Source organism: Rousettus aegyptiacus, unplaced genomic scaffold, assembly GCF_014176215.1.
Source record: "Rousettus aegyptiacus isolate mRouAeg1 unplaced genomic scaffold, mRouAeg1.p scaffold_m13_p_1, whole genome shotgun sequence".
Classification (NCBI taxonomy): domain Eukaryota; kingdom Metazoa; phylum Chordata; class Mammalia; order Chiroptera; family Pteropodidae; genus Rousettus; species Rousettus aegyptiacus.
The window spans coordinates 72,733,076-72,754,415 of NW_023416284.1; the positions used below are offsets into that span (position 1 = coordinate 72,733,076).

A 21,340-nucleotide genomic window follows, 5' to 3' on the forward strand; every position below is an offset into this window, starting at 1 on the left:
ACAAGTCCTGGGTAGGCTTCTGACAACTCATCCAGTGTGAGCAGCACAGGGCAAAAAGCCCACCGTCCTACCTGTGACATCACCACTGCCATCTCAAATGTCCCCACGGTGTCCATGTTGGCCACAATGATGGGAATCCCTGAGTAGGTCTGCTTCGAATTTCGAAATGTGAAGGTACGCTCGAGATCCACCTATTGGCAAAAAGGGAAAAGAAATGTTTTGCTTTGTGTGATTTGTGCAGAATTTCTAGAGTCTGAAGCAAGTGAAAAAAAAACCACAAAGAAAGTATACATCCCTTGGTCCCAGGATTCTCTTAGTGCTGAGCCAGGTGTTCCAAAGACAGGAGCATCCCTGAGAAAACCAAGTAATGGGCTGTTATCCAGGTACAAAAGCTGAACCTGGCTCCTTAACATCCTCGAATGCCAGCACAAAGCCGTGGATGTTCTGCCATCAAGCCCAGCCTCCAAATCACAAGTTCTCTCCCTTAATAGCCTCTCCCAACCCCCTGTCACCTTCTGTCCCCAGCCTGCTTCATCTCAGCCCTACACACCCACATACATGTTCTCTTTCTCCACTTCTAAGCACTGGAGGGACCATTCCCCTTTTGAGAAAATCCACTCCACTCCTCCCTGCCAACCCCAGTCCTCCCTTTCTCACCTTCCATTACAAATTCGCCCTGCAGTGAGCTACAAACCATTAATCCCTTAACCTATCAACCTTATCAGCTGTTCTGTAATTATGAGCATCTTTCAAAGAGCTGGGGGAAGTACACAGCAGCCATATGTCTATGAGTATAAACATTTGTTCCTTCGACCTGCAAACAGCTAGAAGGATGACCCTCTGATTCTATCGTAACTCCAACTTCAGAGCACTTATAACTAACTCAACTATCAGGAATCCAGAAAAGCTAAGTCACAATGGTGGGCTCAGCAAAAGGTGTGTGCTAGGGCCAAGTGCTCATCAAGTTAGCGTACTCAAAATTACTTCTCAGACCCAGGGCAGATCCCAGGCCTGCATGCTCACAGTTCCATTCTTCGTCCTTCCCCTGCTACATTCTTATCACAGGGAGGCCACCCACTGCGGGCTCCATTTCCCAGGTTGGTTTCTGGCTGGGTTCAGTCAATGGGGTCACTGGGTAGGAAAACTAAAGGAGAGTGGGGAAGATGGGGGTGCAGGGTGCTGGATGTAGTCAGGGTAGTTCTCCCAGAATCCCTCTGCCACAGTGTGGTCTTGGTTCCAGCTTTCACAGAGTGATCCCAGTCCCTGGGCTCTAGTAACACCACCTCCTCCCTTTCAGAGGTGGTATCTCACTGCAGACCATCTCTGGGGCGCTTTGCTTTCTCATTTGGCACCTCAGCAGTGTCAGGATGCCTTGCATTAAATTCCCTGTTTTAAACAGTCAGCGTGTTTGTTTCCTTGGCTGGACCCTGATGGATCCACATCATTCGGGAAGTGGATGCTTCTCTGAAAAAAACCCACAAGAGAAACACGGGTATGAATCTTAAGCATCTGAAATAAGTTGGACCTATCTACCTTAATCCTGGCTTCATGAGTACACTAGCAATACCGTTTCCTACCAGTGTTTATCTAGTTCCTTCTTTTATTATTTTTCATTTGAGACAACTTTCACTTTGCAACCAACATGTCAAATAAAACACCATGGGACGGACATCTCAAGCCTCTTAGCCTTTTCATGTCTCTTGTTTCTCCACACAGGGCTCCCTGTCCACCAGGTTTCCTGGGCAAGTGATATCATGAATATGTCTGCATCAGCCTTAAACAGCCATCAGTGAGGGGAAATGAGATGCTGTCATTGCCTGAGCATACGAGACAGGTCACCCCTTTCTTGACTTCTTCATTATGATTTTTGGTTCTACTTCAGTGAAGCAAGTTCTATTTAAATTCTGAAAAATAACTGAAGGGGTCTATTTGTTGCAACCTTCCGTGCTACTAATTGGCCCTGAAGCGTTTTGACTTCCCAGGCTTAAAATAATCAGAATTCCTTCGTCTCAAATTACTCTTACACTCCTCCCAAGATGCATGGAGAGAGCTGCTGCGCTCTGCTGAGCTCACAATGGGTTTTCCTTGGCAGTACACAAAACACAGAACTCTTCATGGAAAAGGTTAGCCTTGACAATGAACTCTTCCCCTCATTTCTAGTCTTCTCCATATGGTAGATTTTACACAATCTTTTATTCTAAGAATGATAAAATTGTCTTCCTGACTTCATCAACACACACACACACACACACACACACACACACACACACAACCAGACCAGCTGTTCACTGAAAAAGATAAATATTTTAAATATTCCAGCCTCCCAGAAACAAAACTTGGCATTTCATCTTCCACAGCTGGTCAATGTACCAAATACAGCACCGCCAAATTCTCACTCTGCAGCTCTGAAAGGGAACATAAATAAAACTACTCCGCCTCAAAAACACACATTTCTGCAGCACTTCAAACACACCTTCATTAAAGTCAGCCTTACAGCCCAACATTAGAGGGCCTGAAAGTAAACTGGAGGCCCACCTACCACATTTCTAAATACTTTAGTGTTACGAGTCAAACTAACAAACCACTACATAAATTCTGTTCTATCCTCCTACTTTACACACAATTTCATTGATGACCTGGAAGGAGCCAGAACATAATGTCTTGGGGAGCCAGCCCTGGCCCGCAGTCCAAGTCTCCTTCTCTTCCCAAACCCTCGTGTGCACACACGGATATCCTAGTCTGCTCACACTCGTCCGTTCCCACAAACAGCCGCCACCTGGTCACTGTCTGGGGTTAGAAGCAAGCGCACCAGCATGTGGACAGCCTTGGGAAAACATGCCTGGGAAAGAGACCCTTGCAGGCCTTGGAATCAGCTGGAAGTCATTAAGGACAGGGAAATCCAGGATCTTGAGTACCTGGAACAGCGCCTAGAAGGAATAGTACAGCCCACAGGGCCCTGTCCAGTGAGAAGGGGACAGGGGCTCCTTTTGCCAATATGATGTTGATTAAAGCGATTCTCTTATTAAATAGATTATTTATTATCTGTCTCACTTGTAGATCGTAAGACTAAGTATAGGAAGGATGCCTTTCACCATTGAAGTCCTAGTGGCTCAAAAACTGGAATAAATTAACGTCTGGCTAAGGGGCAAGAATAATATTGTTTGGCCCCAAGCCTTTTTCAGGGCAATGCTTGGTGCGTTCCAGCCCAGCACTCTGGACATGCTCTGTCCCCTGGAAGTGTCGCCATCAGTTCTCAAGATTCAGAGAAACACAAGCAGCTGCACATTACCAGGGAACTACAGGGTTCCACAAATGGAAAGGATTCCTGTGGCCAGTCCAGAGCATCCACGCACACATCACAATCAACATAGGATTTCCAAAATATACATGCTCGGGTTGCCTCAAACTTAATAAATCAGAACTTTTGTGGTGGAGACAACATGTATGTTTTTAGAGCGTCTCCCTAGATGATTCTGAGGCATTCATGAACAATGAGTCTAGTCAAACTCTCTAACCTTACAGAGCAAAGCTGTATGGTTTAATTTGTGTCCCCCCAAAAGATTCTGAAATCCTAATAACCAATACCTGTGAATGTGACCTTCTGAGTGGGAGATCACTCTGTCTTTCTCTCCATTTCCTGCTGCCTGATGATCCAGCACCAAACTCCACTCATAGCAAAAGAGCTGCAGTGGTCAATCTTGTCAACAGTCAAAACTCTCCCTTTTTAGCCAGACTATGCTCTCAAAGGATATGTTTCCTCTCCTAGCTCCACTCAGATCTGCTCTGCAGTTTGGTTCAAAATTGTTTACCGGTCATTTTACCATTCAGCTTCTGCTTTGCATTCGGGTATGAGTTCTCCCAGGGGGTGTACATTTGACTTCTATCTGATTATGCAGTGAAAAGTTTTAAGCTTCCCATAAACAATTTCAGGCATCCACAAGCAAACTGAGAAAACATTGAGAGGGGATTAGAAGCCTAAAATCTAGGTCTCACTACATCCCTCAGCACCGCTGAAGCAGTCAGATTAGGAGGGGTGGCCAGCCGGAAAGCAGCCTCAGGCACCAAGGAGCTAAACCATTACAGGAACCAATCGCAAAGGCAATGCCAGTTAACTCAGGTTCCCAGGCACGGGGCTGGCAAACTCCCACAAATGTGTAAATATGAACCTTTCCCAAGGACACAGAGTTCTCATTGCAATGTGTACATGTAGATTGCAAGGTGCCATCAGAGGTTGGGACAATAATAGTTTCAATCGGCCCAAATTATGAAACCAAATAATGCATGACATCATACTATTCCTTGAGAAAAAGTAATTCATTCTATTACATAAATTCTAAATGTTTTACCTTCTCAAGATGTTTCATGGTTCAGGAAATACATATATCTTTGTTTTAAACATATAGTATTTATTAAAATTTTCTCTCTACTAAGTGAATTTGAACAAATATTTATAGAATATTGGGGCCACCAAATTATTAGTCTGCCCAGAATCCCCACATCTTAGTCTGGCCTTAGGTAATGAGCACAGCTTATAATCTGGGAGGCCCAGGCCTGCCATCTAAACAGTTTATTTTTCTTCCAAGATTCTATCTGACTCTAGCACCCGAAAGGACATGATGAAGGATAGGCACAGAGTCATCCGATCTAGGCTGGGGTGATAAGAGTTAATCCTTCCAGTCTTGCCAGTTCCAGACCTCTCCTGTCCTGTCCCATCCTCTCTGGCTGCAGCCCATCGACCCTCCTGCTTGAGAAAGTGACTTGGTTCTCGTCACTTTGGTTAAAGCAGGAGGCCTCTCTAATGCAAACAAGCCCTTGGCTGGCAGCACCAGGCACTGCAGTTGGGCCTGGACACCAATGGGCAGTCCGCCGATTTATTTATGGTCCTTGGAGTTGGGTGTAAGGAACGGTGTGCTGGCTCAGCCTCCTCCTGTTTACTCTTGTGGCCTCAGCCTCCAGACCCAGTCTATTTTCTTCACCTTCCTCGCTGGCTCTCAGCAGACCAGGTAAGGCCACAGTCACCAGCACACACCATTCTAAGGGACTCTGCCTTTCTATGCAACTAGTTTACCCTTCTAGGTTTGACCTTCCTCCTCACCAGTAGGGGCATCCCTGCCCCCACAGTGAGGTTATTTCCAGTCCAGTCACCACCTGTTCTCCAGGCTTTGATCACATCAAGGCAGAGCCAACAGAATTGGCCAGGCTTCCAGTTTGCCCCCTAACCCAACTGCATCCTGGTGCTTTCTGCTTCTCTAAAAATGGGCTGGACTGTGGCTCTCCATTAGGAGGGTGCCACCAGGCACAGGTTCCCAGCCTGGGAAGCAAGGCCACTGAAACATGGAAAGTAAACCCTGAACTTCTGCTCTGGAGTTTCCATGTTCTTCAGACATTTTAAAGAAATTCCACTGCTGGATCTAGTACTAAAACAGCAACAGATCTCTGCACTAAGAGACACTGACAAAATTGCAAGAATCTTCTGTTGTTTTTCCTCTCCTTTTATGATCTGGCTCCACTGCGTCCTTTTCTCCTTACATGCACCCCCTCCACCCTCCCCATTCTTCAGTTGGCCACTTTATCTTTGCTCTTCTGTGGTCTATTTCTAATGTGCACTTCCCTTGGCCCACCACACCGGACATATTTAGAATTTTAGGCCTCAGCTGGGCCCCTTAAAGACACCTCCTGTCCTGGAAGGGTCCCAGCTGGCTTTCCCCTTTCTCAGGTGGTGGAGAGGGAGAGAACAAAGGGGGTCAGCATCCCAAGCTCAGAAAAGCTGGTGAGGTTATTACCACACAATCCACTGCCTTTCACCCACCTCCCCCGCGCCACCCTGAAAAATATCCCACCCCCAAGGCGGCTTTCTAAGAGCCCCACCTCTGCTCGGCTCTTGAGGCTGCTTCGCTTGGGTCGGAGCAAGACATCCTTGAAGTCCAGCTTGAGGTCCACATCGACGCGAGGCATGGTGCGGGGCGGCGCGGCTGGAGCCGGCGGCTCGTTCTTGCGGCGCCGGCGCACGGGGCGGGGGCAGACGGGGCGCAAGGCGTGGGCGACGGGACGAGGGGGGCCGCCGGCGTGCGGCGGGGCGTGGGGGGCGGCGCGGGGTGGGGCTGCGGTGCGGAGGCCGGTGCTCCCGGGCGGCCCGGCGCGCTCGCTGTGCTCTTAACGCCGCCGGCGCCCCCAGCGGCGCTCAGCCCGCCCCCGGCTCCGTGGCCGCGCCCCACCCTGGTGGCTGGAAAGGGGAAGGGAAAGACCGGCGGCTTAGGGACAGGCAGACCAGTGGCTGAGAAGTCCGCGTGTGTGACATTTTTAAAAAAGCACCCCCTCCCTCCCAGACTCGTTTACAGCCTCTTTTCGGTTACCAAATTGGGGGGGGAGGGAGGGAATGCATGCACACCATCTTGTCTGTCACCGAGGTCCCCCGTAGGGAGGAGACTTGGCATGCGACAGCCTTACCCAAGGGAAAAGGCCACTCCGTAAGAGGTTTTGCTTCTCCTTTCTCTAATTTCAAGCCCAGTGTGCCCACCAAGCGCTGAGTCAGAACTTTACCTGCCAAAAAAATAAGAAACCTTTAGGAAGCTGGGAGAGTTAAGCAAAAGAGTAGGCAGGTAGATCTCTTTAGTAGTCAAGAGATTTTTGAAACAGTTTTTGGGTCCCCTTTGGATTTCAGGGGTTTGTTTCGTTGTTGGTTTTAATAAAAGCAGTGAAGTCTACAAGTCATCGCGGATCCTGGGTTCTAAGGGACCTGAGTCCCATCTGAGGGTTACTTGTGATGTCAGTTTATTTTTAATTCACTTGTTGATCTTAGGGAGCCCTTGTTATACATTAGGAATGTACTTTAGTGCTTAGCCTGAGTTTTCTCATTCACTCTCAGAACAACCCATTGAAGGAGCCATCTTGCAGCTAAAGAAAATGAGGATCATATACATGAAATAACTTGCCCGTGATTGCAGTAAAAAATATAAATCTCTCAGTCCTTAAAATTTACTACAACCTAAACTTAAGATGCTTTTGTCCTGGGACCTCTCTCTGCCTCACTTCAAAAGTCTGATCCCACCACTATCTAGCTGGGGGTGTCACTTAATTTCTCTAAAGGTCAGTTTTTTCTCAAAAGACAAGGGAAGAAAAAGATTTAATGCTATCCTCTCCCAGGCTTTGTGAGAATAATTGTATGTATATATGCGTGAGCACACACACAGTACATGTTCTATAGTTGCTTAGTAAATAGGTGTTTATTTGGGGCCACATGTTAGATTATGTGCATTATACTTTATGTGCTAAAACTAGATTGCTAATTGCACAAAGGCAGGACTCTTCCATTTGCAGTTGTCTACAGCCTGGAACTATTCTTAATCAACCCATATTTGATATGGCTGGCCAAAAAGACACATTAAAATATTCATTTAATACAAATGTCTTCAAAAAAAGGTTGTGGGGAGGAAAAAAATCTCCGTCTACCCTTTTACATTCTTCTGGGTGTTCTAATAATCAAATTAACATGAGATAGATTAACAGGAGAAAATAACCAAATTCATTGCATATGTACATATAAGAATCTAGGATCCTAAAACAGATTAGATGGTTAAGGCTTACATGTCATCTTGAACTGAAGAGAAGTTGGGGTTGTGGTTTGGGACTTGAAAGGACAGGAAGGCAATTGACGTGGAAATGGAAAAGTAAATGTTGGATTAATAAATGTTTGCTGGGCTGTCTGTAACTATGGGACACAAAGATGGCTTTGATCAAACAGGCCTTGCTTGGTTCCTACCTGTCTACCTGTTTGTATTAAACTATAATTATCTATGATGGTATCTCCTTTCCTGGAGCAGATCCTCTAAATTCTTTCAGGCTGTTAGGAGGAAGGTAAAAGGTTTTTCCTGAGTCTTTTGTTTCTTAAAAACTAGTATAAAATGATCCATATCCCAAAGAGGCATATTTTAAAATGGCAAACTTTGCTTTCAAGGTCTTAGCCCATCCCACTTGCTCTCATCATTTTTGCCCCACAGGAAGTTCTCAAAGTTTCATGGAAGGAAATGAAAGTTACCAGGGAGAGAATGAAAGTAACCATATTTATGACTCTTATCAACCTGTTGGAAACCAGCCAGATGTGCTGCTTATTTCCAAAGCAGTGAGAAGGAATCTAATTCTGATCTTGAGTTGCTAATTAAAAACAAAATAAAAGGAAAATATAATTACTATATAGTGTAGTTATTTAAAAATTATTCTCCCAAAAGGGAAAAGAAATTAAACTTGTTAAGCACCTGCCCAAGGTAAAGTACAGGGGCAAGTGGGGGCACTATAGCTACCGTTAGCATGTAAAGGAAAAGCTTCCTCAGGTTGACCTTGCTCATTTACCAGGGATGGTACCTCTCCTCTTAGTTTCTTGCCTACTCCTTTCTATTGGAATAGAGACAGAAGCTCACTTTACACATTCTGTTCGCTCTCCTTCTGGAATGTTCCATCAAACCTGCCGTCTTGTCAGGGACAAAACCACACTCTTGCAAAGTCACCATGAATCCCTGATACTCCTACACCTAGACTCCTTTAAACGTCCATTGCACCTTCTGTACTTCTTATTACAGTAATAATAACAATAAAAGTCTGTACTTCTTATTACAGTAATAATAACAACAAAAGTCATCTGTCGGTACAAGGACTTCATATAAAAGTTCTGACAGACAAAGCCATCCAGATGTCCAGAATCTAATCTGGATTAGATTAACATTGTTATGTCCCACGGGAGGTGCCGAAAATTACATGGGGAGGTAACCTCCAAAATTAACCTACTTGGTTATAATGGAAGTAAGTTTGCTACTGTTTTTTTTAAGGATTTTTGCATCTAAGTTCATAAGGAACATTAGTCTGTAGTTTTCTTTTGATGTCTTTATCAGGGTAATGGAGCCTTCATAAAATGAGTTGAGAAATGTGCTTCGCTTTTTCTGAAAGAGCATGCATAGAATTGGAATTAGTTCTTTTTTTGTTTATTTGTTTGTTTGGGGGTGATTAGTTCTTTAACTAATTAATAGAATTAACCAGAAAGGTAAAATTATGTGGGATGATATAATAGTTTATTTTTAGTAGGTAAGCATTTCTCAAAACCTAGAAGTAATTAAAATTAAGTATTAAAAAGTTGGAGATAATTCAAAATTATAATATTTAATATGGGGATAAGAAAAAATTAGTGCATACCTGATATTTTGTGTATTTGTAATATTCGAGAAAATTCATACCATTGGATTAACAGAACAGCCTTCTAATGCTAATTCAAAATGTATACTTAAGTAAAAGATTTAAACATTTGAGTAGAAAGTGAAATGTATTAAATTTATGTAAATTGTTAGCACATTTAAGAGATCATAAGTTTCACATACTGTATTTATAAAAGTTGATAAATTTGGAAAGTTCAGTTAGTGCATGAGTTCACTGCTTTACCATGCATAATAATTGCTGGGGACCTTCTGAAATGCATATTATGCCTCAGTAGGTCTTCGGTGGGGCTAGATGTTTTGCATTTCTAACAAGTGCCTAGATAAAGCCAAGCAACACATTTGACTAGTATAGGGGTCCAGAATAGAGTCACCCCAAATTGTGCCTCTGTGGTATGCAGATTATTTGGAACTAAAGGCAACTTTAGCTGAAGGCTCTAAAAAAACTTTTTTTCACTCCTCAGCCTTTTAACTACCTAGAAGAATTTGAATGAGAGGCTTTGCCCATAACAGATTATCAGAGGTAACCTTTTGACTTAGTTTTAGGGCAGGGCAAACTTCTATTTACCAGAGAATTGCTCTTCTTATTATCCTGTAATGACCCCCAAGGCACCTTACCTCATCCCTAGCGCAGGATGTCTTATATATCCATGCTCCCTATCTCTGACTCTTTCATATGTACATATGTATTAAATTTGGTTATTTTCTCTTGCTGATCTGCCTCATGTCTATTTAATTACTAGACATGCGAGAAGAACCTTGAAAGTAAAGGAAAATTTGTTCCTTCTCCACAGTAGAAAAGCAAAACTTGAGTATTTAAAAAGGAATTCTAATTGATTGTATTTATATAGTTTAAAATATGTGAAAGTGTTTAAGTTTGTAAATATGACTGAATGATATTCAAAAGCCTTTTAAAGGTGATTGTTACAGTTTACTAAACTTTTGTTTGTTTGTTTAGCTCGTTCACAAAGCAATACTACTATGAGATGGTTGCTATTATTATGTCCTCTTCACACCTGAGGAAACAGGCTCAGAAAGCTTGCCCAGGTCATAGAATTAGCTAGATTAGCACTGTAACCAAGAGCTGACTCTTCACTCTAATGTCATGGTTCCCTCAGGCTCTGTTATTACAGCCTGTCACGTGGTCTCCCCAATATGGGAAGGTCTTAACTTCTAGCTCCAAACTCTGAGAAAGTCCCTAGGTTCCAGGGGTCTGGGAACTTGAATGGGAAAAATATTATGTATTTTATTGTCACTAATTTCTCAATGAAATTTAGTGTTGTCTACAATTATGAACATGGGCAACAGATCATGGTACCTGTGACTTTGTCATCATGGAAATCACGAATAATTTTACCCTTCTTCATAATTGTTGAGATTCCTCATCTCTACTTCAAAAGTATGATAGTTATTTAAAAAGCTATCAGGTGTTGTCATTTAATTCATTAATAAAGAAGCATTTTAATAAATTACTACAGCACAATTTATTTATAGTCTAATACCTGCATTTCAATATAATTAGTTCTTTTTTGCAGTCTTATGGGTTTTTTTATGCATTTAAAACATTATTCTCAGGTTTGCAGTTTTAGTCAAGTTTTTGGAATTTGATTTTGAAATTAGGAAATTGTTTTTGGAAAATTGTGTATAAAGTCACTGCATTCGATTGTTTTTGCAGGATTAAAAAAAAGAATCTGAGAATTGGTCAAAGGTATCTATGACATACAAACAAAGGCTAAGCCACCCCCCCCCCCAACACACACACACCAGGCTGTGCATTTCCTAAGGTCAAAGTTCTTGTTTGTATATCATAGCTGAGATCTGGCATGAAGCCTGTGTGTCTTTGCAGAGTAAATCGGTGAATGTAGGTTTGTAGGAAAATAGAAAAATTAAATTGAACCCAATGGTGGACCAATGGTAGATACTCAAATAACACTAGTTCAATTTGCTTCTGAACCAGGGTTAAAATAACTCTGCAGGGCTAGGCAAGCCAAGCACCATGGAGGTGGTGCTCTTAGGATCACATAAGAAGGCATGCCTCTTTAAATGGTTTCTTTTCAGAGTTAAAAGCAACTCTTTCCAGTTAAGGGATTCTATGTCTCTATTGTCTGTTTATTTTCATAATGGCTTTATTGAGATATAGTTCACATACCATACAATTCACCTGTCTATAAAGCGTGCATACAATTCAACGATTTTTAGTCTATTTGCACAGTTGTGTGACAATCATCACAATCCATTTTAGAACGTTTCATCAGCCCAAAAAGAAACCCAGTACCCATTAGCATCCACTCCAAATTTGTTCACTTTCTTAGGCAACTACTAATTTACTTTCTATTTCTATGGATTTTCCTATTCTGGACATTTCATATAAATGGAATCATATAATACGCAGTCTTTTGTGACTGGCTTCTTTCACTTAGCATAATGTTTTCAAGGTTCATCTATGGTGTAGCATGCATCAGTACTTCATTCCTTTCAATGGCCAAATAATATTCTAGTCTCCTTAAATTTTGCATCCTAGATGCCTCACTTGCTTCACCCTAATCCCAACCCTGTAACTCAAAGTTATCAAGTACTGATAAAAGACTCTTCTGATTTCCTAGGGAAAGAGAATTTTGCCTAGAGGAGGATGACATACCTCCATAACAGTATCTAGAGTTTCTTGAGTTAAGATTCTAGGAGGGTGTGTTTTTTTATGAAGAGCTTTGGAGATTGGTATAAAAACTGAAAGGTCACTGACCCACACTCCGCAGGGGCCAGGCGAGCGGTCACATCAAGCCCCTTATTCCAAAAAACTTTTTATGTGCTGGGCTTCTCAGGGAGCCTTTGATTTATGGCCAAGCAGAAACAGAGCAGGGGTAAATATAAATTCTGAAAGGCATAGAATATAAGAGAAAAAGCACTAATATCTGTCTCCCCCCTTCATTTCTTTACTCTTAAACACACTACAATCTTCGCTCCTATACATGTGCATGCACACATGCTCTTGAAACACATTGCATCTAAATTTTTAAATTGTCAAAGGCATTAATATAATCTATAGCAGAAATCACAAGCTGACAGTCCATGAAAGACGTGTTTGCTTTAGCTAATAGGGTGCTTTTAAATATTTTTTTAGCTAGTTGCCAACATTTAAAAATTGAGAATTTTCATATTGAAAATCAGAATGGCTAAGGCATTTTTAAAAATTGGGAGACCTGTCCTGATTGGGCCATCATCCTTTTAGAGGAACATCACCTGCTAGAGATAGTCAGTTTTGTGTCCTTGGACGACGCAGATGGTCTCTAATGGTCAAACCAGTGACCCAACTCTCCTGGCACATATTTAGTCACTTAAGTTCTCAACCCTTGATCAATAATATGTTGAGAATAATGCTTCACTTTTGTATTTGCTTTTTGCAGAGAAAATAGCTATAAATTTTGTTTGTTTCTCTTTGGGGGCAGGGAAATTTGTATGCACATGTGTGCATATTAACTTATTTAATTAAACATCTCAATATCAACATGATAGAATTTAGGCTACTAAATACAATATCAAAATGAGGGAATTTGCCTTCAGGGTATGATTCTACCTTTAAAAGGACACTAAAGATTATAAAACTTAAGATGGGATTATTAAGGTTGTTGTTATTATGAGTCAAAATTGATCATAATTTTCTCATTTCTTTTTATGAAACTCTTTAATGTCAGCAGAAAGAAGTAAAATTTACATTATTTGCAGATGACATGATACTTATACAGAAAACCCTAAAGACCCCCACCAAAAAACTATTAGAATTGAATACAAAGGTGCAGAATACGAAATCAGTATATAGAAGTCTGTTTCATTTTTAAACATCAATAATGAACAATCAAGAGGAGAAAGTTTTTAAAATCCCAGTTATAATTACATCGAAAAACATAAAATACCTAGGAACAAATTTAACCAAAGAGGTAAAAGACCTATATTCTGAATACTATAGGACACTGAAGGAAGAAATTGAAGAGGATACAAATAAATGGAAGGATATATACCATACTCATAGATTGGAAGAACTAATATTGTTAAAATATCTTTACTACCTATAGCAATATATAGATTCAATGCAATCCCTATTAAAATACCAATGATATTCTTATCAGAATTAAAACAACTAATGCTAAAATTTATAAGAACCCATAAAAGATCCCAAATAGTCAAAGAAACCTGAGAAAGTAAAAAGTGGGAAGTGTCACACGCCCTGATGTCAAACTAAACTACAATGCTACAATAATCAAAACAGTATGGTACTGGCATGAATACAGATATACAGATCAATGAAATAGACTGGAGAGCCCAGAATGTGGTCAACTAATCTATGACAAAGGAAGCAAGGATATACAATGGGGTAAAGACTGTCTCTCCAATAATTGATGCTGGGAAAACTGAACAGATACATGCAAAAAAATAAAATCAGACCACTTTCTTACATCATATATGCAAATAAACTAAAGTGGATTAAAAACTTAAATGTAAGACCCAAAATCATAAAATTTTTAGAAGAAAACAGGCCATAAACTCTTTGACATTAATCTTAATATCTTTTTTGGATATTTCTTCTTGGACAAAAGCAACAACAAAATTAAACAAACGGGACTACAATGTATTTGCACAGTGAAAGAAACCATCAACAAAACAAAAAGACAACCTATCGAATGGGAGAAAATATTTAGAAATGATACATTTAGTAAGTGGTTAATATTTAAAATATATAAACAACCCATACAACTTAACACCAACAAACAAACAAACAAATAAACCATCAAATAGTCCAATTAAAAAATGGGCAGAAGACCTGAATAGACATTTCTCCAAAGAAGATATATAGATAACCGGCAAGCATATGACAAGATGCTCTGCATCGCTAATCGTCAGGGAAATGCAAATCAAAACCACCATGAGATATCACCTCACACCTGTCAGAATGGCTATCATCAATAAATCATCAAATAACAAGTGCTGGCAAGGATGTGGAAAAAGGGAATCTCTGTACACTTTGATGAGATCATAAATTGGCACAGCCACTCTGGAAAAAGGTATGGAGATGCCTCAAAAAATTAAAAGTAGATCTGCCATATGACCCAGCAATTCCATTTCTGGACATTTATTTGAAGAAAACAAAAAATGCTAATTTAAAAAGACATATGCATCCCTATGTTCATCGCATTACTTAAAATAGGCAAGATTTGGAAGAAATCTAGGTGTCCATCAATAGGTGACTGGATAAAGAAGAGGTGGTACACTTATACAATAGAATGTTACTCAGCCATAAAAAAGAATGTAATCTTGCCTTTGCAACAACATGGATAGACCTAGAGGGTATTATGCTAAGTGAAATAAGTCAGATGGAAAAAGACAAATATATGATTTCACTTATATATCAAAAACAAAACCAAAAAAAAAAAACAAATGTATAAACAAAACAGAAACAAACCCATAGCTATAAAGAACAAGCAGATAGTTGCCAAAAGAGAGATGGATGGGGGATGGGTAAAATTTTACATTTAAAATAAATAGATAGGTAGGTAGGTAGGTAGGTAGATAGATAGATAGATAGATAGATAGATAGATAGATAGATGAGATTGGCCTAGCATAGATTATCTGCACATATAATTTGAATGAGACTATATGAGATACTTTAACATGAACTACTGCCGTGAGGACATAATTAATGATGACACACAAAGAGTAATAAAATTTTTAGTGTTGAGAATAATGTGGAAGGGAAAAAAATAATCTCCAAATTAATATTTCATATAGAGATTCCTTTTAAGTGTTAACCTGGTGTTGGATGGCTCATTGAAAATGTTTTCTCTCGCATCTTTGACTGAGATGGACCCTCTATTTCTTAGCTAAATTTTGTTTACAGTGAAAGAAACCATCACATAGGTGGTGGACAGATTACTTTAGCATTGCTTTTTCTTGATTTTCCTATAATTCCTACTTCTGAAGACTATTTAAAAGAAGTCAAACACCTTGAAATATTCGATAACACTTAGGCCAAAATAATTATATTTTCAGGTAATATAATTAATCCTATGCCATATGTAATAATTTCTCCTTCCCATCCCCATTTAGGAAGCCTCTCTATTCCTCCTTTTGCTGTGTGATCCTTATAAATCTCAAGCCACATCTTCCATTTGTAGGAAATTCATCCTTCTTTACTTTTTTTTAGATAACTTGGATTTGGTTTCTAGCCACTCATCTTGCTGAGATGAGGGCAGGGATTCATTCCCAGTAATCACTGGGGCTTCGCTTTTACCAGGTATCCATAGGTATTGCAGTAACAAAAGATGAGGAAGCTGTCTTCGTGACCCTTGTCTGCCACACCAGTAGTCCCATTGTCTTAACTCACAGATCCCTTGTGGTCCTGTGGCTCTGATGCTCCTTTACCACTTGTGGGCAAAGGAGTTTTGCTGGGTCTGGGAACCCTATATCCAGAGTTTTCTCCTTGGTCTTTGTGCCACGTCTCCTAGGTGCTGATATAGGGAGGGACAGGTTTACAGAAAGCACTCTCTTCTTTACTGAGTCTAGAAGAATATTTCCCTTCTTCACCTCACTTATGTTTTCTCTTGAGTACTGCCCACCTCTTCCATCTCTTCTTCATAACCTCCTCTTCCCAATATGATCTCTTTATTGTGCTTAAGTTTTCACAAAAGGCAGGAAGAGCTGTGGGCTTTTACTTTTAGCTCTGCAAAACTCCCTAGGTAAGGAAATATTAAAGGCTTTCCTATGTGTTTGAAATAAGAGAATTAAAATAAATAGAGAACGAATTACACATCAGTAGTTCAGGAAAGGTACCTTACTATAAGGTATCAGGTTACCAAAATATAACAAATACAGGTCACATTTTAGTATGTATTTCTTGAAAGGAAATAAAAGAAACAAAAAGTCATGTATTTCATCCTTTAGGAATCTTTTTGACCAACATTGAACCTACCAGCTGCTTTATTTAGCTTATTTGACCAAATTGAAGCAAATAAGCACAACTATTTTTAACAGTTATTGTCTATAAAGTTCTTTAAATGTGACTAGCTGCTGTACGCAGGCCAGATATCATATTCTTAAATGAGAAAGTCGGTGATAGTTATAAAAACTTATGATAATATTAGGTAGCATTTGTTGAATAATTACTGTATTCTGGGCATCCCGTGAAGTGTTTGGAGTGTGTTATCTCGTTTAATCCTCAAACAACCTTATGCATTAAATATTATTATTATTATTATAACTAACTTAAAATGTGGAAATTAAGGCTTATAGATTAATTACGTAATTTGCTTGAATTTGGACAGCAAAGATTTCTCAGCTTGCAGGACCTGACTCTTAACCCGTATGCCACACTGCCTCCAGGGTACAGAGGTATTTTATTAAAATGAGATTGAGGTAAAAGAAAAATGGACAGTAGCACTTACCAGTATTTACCAAGCATCCAGTATGGGCCAGTGCTTGTGCTCCTACTCAGTATTGCTAAACTAGACGATTTAAGAAATAGACGGCAGATTCCTTTCACTGGTTTCCAGTTTCTACTCATCACTGATCTTGAGTTCTTGTGGATCACAGATGTTTTCTCTCCATGGTCACAGTATTGCTATTTCTATATCTACTGGTGTGGCAGACATGGTCACGGTAAAAAATAATATTTCTTTATATTATTATTCTAGTACTTCTTTTTCTTTCCTCTCTGTTAACTATGGATTAAAAAAAAAAAAAAAGCCAGCTGAGATGCTATTTATAGCCAGACTTATTCTGGGGCCATCTCTATCTTTGAACTAAGAGTTGGCTCAGAATAGCATATTATCTAGGAAGCCCCATGGTTGACTGCACAGTTCTGCTCATCTTCTACCACACCAAATTTGAGTCCTGCTTGTTAGGAAACCAGGTTCTATCCACACTGCGTCATATCTGTTATGATTCTTGCACAAGAACTCTATGGACACTGTCCACCATCACTTCCAACTCAGGATATCTTGGCATTTGAAACTCGAATCTTGTCTGTCACTCAAAGCAGTTTTTTTTTATTACAGTCGATGCTCATTATTCTTAGTAGTTCTGTCCTATAAAGTTACTTTGGACACTGAATTACCAAATACTAAACTATTAACCCCCAGGAGAAATAGAGTTAAGTTCTTATGAACCTCTGGCCACAACATTTTCATCAACCAATCAATATATAAGCTTGTTTGATTTCTGTTACTCTTTAAAGATGCTTTATTTAACACATACATATACATATACATGTGTATGTATTTGATTCATTAACATCGAATTCACAGCCAACAGCACTATAAGTTATTCTTGAAAGAAGTTTATGGAACTCACATACGTATTTTCTCCATAAGGCACATCACAGCCTTCTCGCACTTAGGGACACTACATAGCACTTCAGCACTACTCCTGGGAACATGTTAAAAAGCAAAACTACAGGGGGAAAATAGAAAAAATGTGGCATTAAATAACCATAAAAAGACACTTGTTTATAATATGAGAACTGAAACCAGAAAATAGATCGTCACCTTATTTAACCACTGCTGAGAACCTGTGAGCTGGGCAACTCGATTTTTTTTTTCCTTTCTGCCCATGTCCCTAAATGACTGAGAAAGTGTGATGAGAATTAATTTGAGGGTTACAAATACATTTCACCAAATAGGCAAATTCACAAACACAGAATCTTGAATAATGAGGATCCACCGTACTTCTATCTTGGGCAGTACCATGAATATCATCTGATTACCCAGGTCCCTATCCATTTTCTTAGAGCTCACTGGTGGATCCTAAAGTCTAGTTCTTCAAGCCAGAAAGAAACTAGCCTGGTACTGTTTGGGCTGCTTGACATTTCTCTTTATCATAAAATCAGCATTTCTTGGTTAGCTAAGATGACTATCTGCAAGAGAGCGTCAGAAAACATCAACTTTGTTCCATTGAGGAATTCTGACATGCTTCACCCTTCCACTCAGGGAGCTGGAAAGCAGGACTCACCGCAATTTCTTATTCTCTGTGATGCCAGTGCTTTGTGGGGATAAAATACCTTTTCTTAAGAAGGCAGGAACATTGTCATTGTACTTAAGTTGTATTTAATTGTTTGCTTACATTCATTTGATATCTTACCATTAGTTTTCTTTTTTATTACAAATATTTCAGCATTGCAGGAAAATATTTAGAATATTAACAAGCTGAATGAAATTGTTGCTATTAAACAATTTTTGACCCACTGAAGAGCCAATTTTATATGACCTATGAGGAAACCTGTGCTTATTTACTTTAATAAATCTTCACATTTTGCCATCTCTGGGGGAGAATTTTTTTTTAAAGAAAAAAAAAATTGTGTACCTTTCTTCCCCTCCCTCTATTCCTTCTAGAAGCAACCACTGTTCTAAAGTTCATGTGTTTGTACTTGTACTACATATGTATCTACAGTTAAGCTTCAATAAATGGTATCATATAGTATTTATAGTACCATACAGTACTTGCTTTGGTTTTTGCCTTTTCTGTCATCAAGTCTGATCTAGAGCTACCTATATCAATAGGACACATGCGGCCAAGATTGCCACCAATGGGATAGGAAAGGATCATTCTCCCTTAGTGAGGGAGACTAATTATTCAAAAAAAACTATTTTTGAATAATAATGTCTATGGCGAGCTTAGTTCTTTTCAAAATGTTTCTTTTATTTATTTATATTTTTTATTTTGAAAAATTTTAAACCTACCAAGAAGTTGAAGAATATTGCAGGGAACACTTGTGTAAGCTTCACTTAGATTCACCACTTAACATTTGGTATTTTATTTTATTAATCTCTAATATATATTGATATGAGCTGAATTGTGCCCTCCTAAAATTCACATGTTGAAGCTCTAATTCCTGATACCTCAGAACATGCTTGTATTTGGAGATAGGGTCTTAGAAAAGGAAATAAAGTTAAAATGAGGTTACTAGGGTCGATCCTAATGCAATAGGACTGGTGTCCTTATAAGAAGAGAAAATTCAGACACAGGCACATACAGAGGGAAGACGATGTAAAGACACAGGAGAAGACATTTATCTGCAAGCTGAGAAAAGAGGCCTCAGAAGAAACTAACCCTGCGAATGCCTTAACCTTGGACGTCTAGCATCCAGATTGTGAGAACATAAATTTCTGTAGTTTAATACCATGTTGTATGTGGTATTTTGTTATGACAACCCTAGAAAACTAAAACATACACACACGGATATATACACATATATATAAATAACCACTTAAAAATAGATTACAGACACCATGCTAGTTCATTCCTAAGTATTATAGCATGCAAGTCCCAAGGATAAGATCATTTTTTACATAATCAAAATACCTTTATCACACTTAAGAAAAACAATTAATTTAATAATCTTATCTAACATAATGAGTACATTAAATTTATCCAATTGTCTCAAAATATCTTTCAGAGCTTTTTTGTTTGTTTGTTTGTTTTTCTTTTTTGCTTCAGGGCTTAATCAAGGTTAAAGCACTGTGTTCATTAATCATGTTTCTTTAGTCTCTCTTAATCTAGAAGAGCCTCTATGTCTTTGCTGTCCTCTTTCCTGGCGTTACATCTTTTGAGGCGTCTAAGCCTTCTTGTAGAATGTTTCATGTTCAGGATTTGTCTGTTTCCTCATCATTAGATTCAGGTTATTTCTGACAAAACACTATACAAGTTAAGTCTTTTACCTCTTATCACATCATATCAGGAAGCACATATAAGTCCTCCTATTTGTCATGTTAAGTGTCTTCATTCCTTGTGGGTGTATGTGTATGTAATGTTTTATTTTATAATAATTATAGATTCACAGAAAGTTACAAAAATAGTAGAGAGAACTCCCATACACTCATCAGCCAGTTTCCCCTAATGGTTACCTTCGACATAACTATAGAATGATATCAGAACCTGGACGCTAATATTGTGTGTGTATTTTCTATGGCTTTTTATTACACATGTAGATTTGTGTAACCTTACCCCTGCCATCAAGGTACAAAACTGTTCCGTCACGACAAAGATCTGCCATGCGCTACCCTTTTGGAGTCATACTTACTCATTTCAAAGACATCATATAAGCAGAATCATATGTGTGAATGTATTTTTAATATGTTATTTGCTGTCTAATTAAAAAAATCTCCATAAGGCAATAAATGAGGGGGTCATCCCTCCACCATAAGTTGACTGGTTGTTTCACTTCAGTTATTATTATATCAACATATGGCTTCTCTTTGATATTTGAAAAATACCCAATATCCCCTATCCCCCTCACATACATAAACATATACCTTCCCAGAAATTGTTTGGGGATCCAGAAAGGAGAGAGGCCCTTGTACCCACAAGTAAACAGACTTAGAGTATACATTTTAAAAGCAATTAAACAATACCTATGAAAACCAAGGTAAAATAAACATCTGGAAAGAGATTAGATGTGTCTTTGGAAAGAAAGGGAGTCACGGCGCTAGCTGAGTTTTTAACTTTTCCAAAGGATGACATTATTTTTATTAAGATGGGCTAGGAATAATTTTGCTTATCATTCAATTTACTGTGGATATGCAGAATTAAACCTTTTACCATCATTCTGTCAAATGATGAAACTAAAACAATTTAGTTCTATGTCCTTTATTCAAGAGAAAACAAGAGGTAAGGTGGAAACAGGGCATGATGGGTGAGGTCAGGGATTTCCTTGTAAGGCTAGCAGATCCTATTTTCTAGGGTCAGGTAACCTAGCTAAAGGTGAGTTGGAGGATTGTGATTGGTATGTGTTAGGTTTCCTTGTCAGGTGTTTCCTGAAAGTGCAGATTGACTTAGGTTTTGATCTGTGACATGGAAGGGGCCACTGGATAGGCCTCCATTACAGAGGTCCCGACATATGAATTAACTTTATCAATTTCTTACCTACATTTTCTACATTCATTAGTCTATAACTATAATTTTCCAATAAATACAATCATCATCATCACATTAATAGAAATTTGAGAGAGATGGCAAGGTGAAACGTTCTTTGGTTATTTTTAATTCTCTCCAGAATATGTATAGTAATTTTGCTCAGAACACCAAGATTAGGTTGCAAAACTTACTTATAATTGAATATTTTTGTTTCAGTAATTCCCATCCTCCTCTTTCTCCTGATTTT

General features: G+C 39.2%; 1 protein-coding gene across 1 annotated transcript in view; it reads right to left on the reverse strand.

Moving 5' to 3' along the window:
- The window catches only part of GMPR (guanosine monophosphate reductase), a 36,659-nt gene extending 30,620 nt beyond the window's left edge, over positions 1–6,039 (reverse strand). Inside the window, exons 1-2 of the mRNA XM_016119791.2 lie at positions 5,869–6,039; positions 72–191 (exon numbers count right to left, since the gene is read on the reverse strand). Coding sequence (XP_015975277.1) covers positions 72–191; positions 5,869–5,955 — 207 coding nt within the window. The 5' untranslated portion in view covers positions 5,956–6,039. The remainder of the gene's footprint in view (positions 1–71; positions 192–5,868) is intronic.
- Between the last annotated feature and the right edge of the window lie 15,301 nt (positions 6,040–21,340).